We start from the raw sequence: 2,822 nt of genomic DNA on the forward strand, positions 1-2,822 counted from the left end.
ATCCCTATATCTATACTATCTATATTAATATTATAAAGAGGAAAGATTTGGATGTTTTGTAACGAATTAACTCAAAAACTACTGGATTGATTTCAAAATTTCTTTCGCCATCAGAATTATCCCTGAGTAACATAGGCTATAATTGAAAAAGAGTAAATTAGAGGTCAAACCAGGGGAGGTGCTCAAACAGTAATTTTGAGATTTACGATGGAAATGTTTGTTTGCAAATGGTTGCTATCGGTTTTATTATTATTATTAAAGCGATACCTCTGTAGACTGCTATATTATTATAGTTGGCGCTGTGGCACTTATATGTGTTTTAGTATAGAATCTATGGTTATCTAACCGTGCATCGTGTATAAAAATACGATAGGTATTATCACAGAATAGAATACAACTTACAATATAATAAAATTGGAAAAGGTATCTATCAACTTACTATCAAATAATTATATCAGACATGTATATGGAAATCGGAAAACACTGAATATTTTTTATATATTAAATTATATTTTAAAGTACCCAGATAGCAATATCATATTTCAGTAATATTGATTTAATATTGTTGAAAACAGATTATCATTGCAACAATATGTGTTTATGACGATTTTCTGATGTTTAAAATATTCTCACCATGTTTGCACAATAACCAAATGGCAGAAAAATCCACCATTGAGACAATATGTTCCAATTCACATTGTTACAATGATATACTTAACATATTTTGAAGATATGTAATTAGAATGTTGCCAAAATATATAATAAATATTTCTGATATGTGGTGTCAATTTGTTTTAAATAATTTCTTAACAACAAATTTTATGAAATAATATATTGCTCCAATATTATGCCTACAAATATTTCAAAAATATTTTCCTCCGTGCATGTCCACAATATTTAAATAATCTTTCAATTTAGCTACCAATTGTATATATTACCTACAATTTACACAGGTACATATAATATATAATATGTTTGAAAATGTTTATGAAATAAGAATGATTTGTTTATACATATTATTAAATTATCATCGTAACCCAAAACAAAAAAAAATTGATTTCATGCTGTTTATATTTAGACACCATATTTAATTATAATAGTATGATATGATAATGATACTCAATATGGGTGTATTAATTAAAACTAAAAAGAAATCGTGAACTTCCATAAAAAAATTTTTATTATAGTCATTTCCATCATAATAAAACAAAAAAAAACATAATAATTGTACTTAAGGGTACAAAACTATTAGATATTATATAAGTACATTCAATATGTAATAGTTAAATAAAATAAAATAATAATGTATTATTAGTTATTAGTTATTAGTTAATTTTTTCTTCTTTTTTTTTAATACGGTTAGCAGCTTGGGCCATCCACTTTGAAACGGCTGATGAAATATCCATATCAGGCAATAACTCAAATTTCTTATTTTTCCGTATGGCATCTATGAACAAAATACATTTTTATAAAAAATTATAACATTATTATTATCAATTTAATGAAAGCAAAAACAATAATTTATGAATTAGATTTTTAAATTATTATCCTTTTGTTGGAATGGTACTCTATCAGCTGGCATGCCACGTAGGAGAAAAACCATATAAAATTATTTCATAAATATATATTAATGCACTATACCAGACAAAATAATAGTATCTGCAGGCCATTCTTACCAAATAGTAATTTGCAGCAGTTCAGTCCAGAAAATTTGTTTTTACCTTTGAAACCAACATAAGAGTATTTCTGGATAAATGAATCTGAAAACATATGTTGCATGATACGGCGGACTGTTTCAGGGATGGTAAGTCCGACTGATCTTGATAAAATGATAGCCTGATGTAAATGATAAAAAAAAATATTTATATAGTATACCTCCACAATAATCATATTATATTAATAAATTAAATGAAGATTTTACAATCATACTTGATTATTCCTAATTTTTTGGTCATTTAGTAATGTTTCAATAGTAATCAATTCATCGGTATTGTTGACTGGCCAAATAATTTCACATGATGTATTAATTTCAGTACCAACGTTTGATGCTGAATTTTCAATACTTTGAGCTGTTAGACTTTTTAATACTTCAATAGAGTAGGCCATACTTTTTATTTCATATCTCATATTTGTTAAAGATGTTTTAACAAAATTTTGAAAATCATCTATAAAATATAAATTATAGTGATTAATAAATATTTAGTAGCAATATATATTATATTCAAATTGGTTAGGTAAATATAATAAATGTTTTGTCCATATATAATCGGGCAAAAATAATGTTTAACAAATTATAAATAAATACATTATAATTTATAATACATACTATAATATACTAATTAATTACCTGAAATAGGAATAATTGGCGTAGAAACAGTGGGTGTTACAGGTGGTATTTCAATTGAGAAACTAGGATTACTAGTTATAATAATATCATCAGGACATTTTATTTCTAAAAAATATAAAATTATTTAACATTGTGTTATTACATAAAATAATTTACATTATTTAACAATGCGAGTATTTTAAGATGTACAAACAATTTACAATTGCTGAGCTTGAAATTGTCTATGTTTCGAACTTGTAAGACGGATATATATATAACAAATGCCTTAATTAAAAATAAGTAATAGCATAAGTAGGTACTTACTGCGTATAATATATACTTATTGGCTATTGCATTAAGTAATTACCGTTACTCGTGCAGACTTCCTTTTCAGTGAATTTAATTCACTATTTCTATGATGATCGTGGAATAAACCTCAACTTTTTCCGTCGCTTGAAATTGGAAGTCGATTACTATCGGTATTTGAATATAAATG

The 2,822-nt window shown here is 25.4% G+C and overlaps 1 protein-coding gene across 1 annotated transcript; it reads right to left on the bottom strand.

Moving 5' to 3' along the window:
• Nucleotides 1-1,293: 1,293 nt before the first annotated feature.
• On the bottom strand, nt 1,294-2,447 carry LOC115034774. The gene is made up of 4 exons (XM_029492208.1): nt 2,348-2,447; nt 1,930-2,165; nt 1,677-1,836; nt 1,294-1,447 (listed from the first exon to the last, which is right to left on the bottom strand). Exons 2-4 carry the CDS (start codon nt 2,125-2,127, stop codon nt 1,326-1,328), a joined length of 480 nt encoding a protein of 159 aa, XP_029348068.1. The 5' UTR covers nt 2,128-2,165; nt 2,348-2,447; the 3' UTR covers nt 1,294-1,325.
• Between the last annotated feature and the right edge of the window lie 375 nt (nt 2,448-2,822).

The sequence above is a fragment of the Acyrthosiphon pisum genome, unplaced genomic scaffold (genome assembly GCF_005508785.2).
Source record: "Acyrthosiphon pisum isolate AL4f unplaced genomic scaffold, pea_aphid_22Mar2018_4r6ur Scaffold_21024;HRSCAF=22822, whole genome shotgun sequence".
NCBI lineage: Eukaryota > Metazoa > Arthropoda > Insecta > Hemiptera > Aphididae > Acyrthosiphon > Acyrthosiphon pisum.

Coding starts and splice junctions, on each gene's coding strand:
- LOC115034774 (XM_029492208.1), bottom strand. CDS start 2,127: ATGAGATATGAAATAAAAAGTATGGCCTACTCTATTGAAGTATTAAAA. Junction 1,837..1,929: donor AAAAAATTAGGAATAATCAA/GTATGATTGTAA, acceptor CATTTACATCAG/GCTATCATTTTATCAAGATC. Junction 1,448..1,676: donor CTGCTGCAAATTACTATTTG/GTAAGAATGGCC, acceptor TTTTGTTCATAG/ATGCCATACGGAAAAATAAG.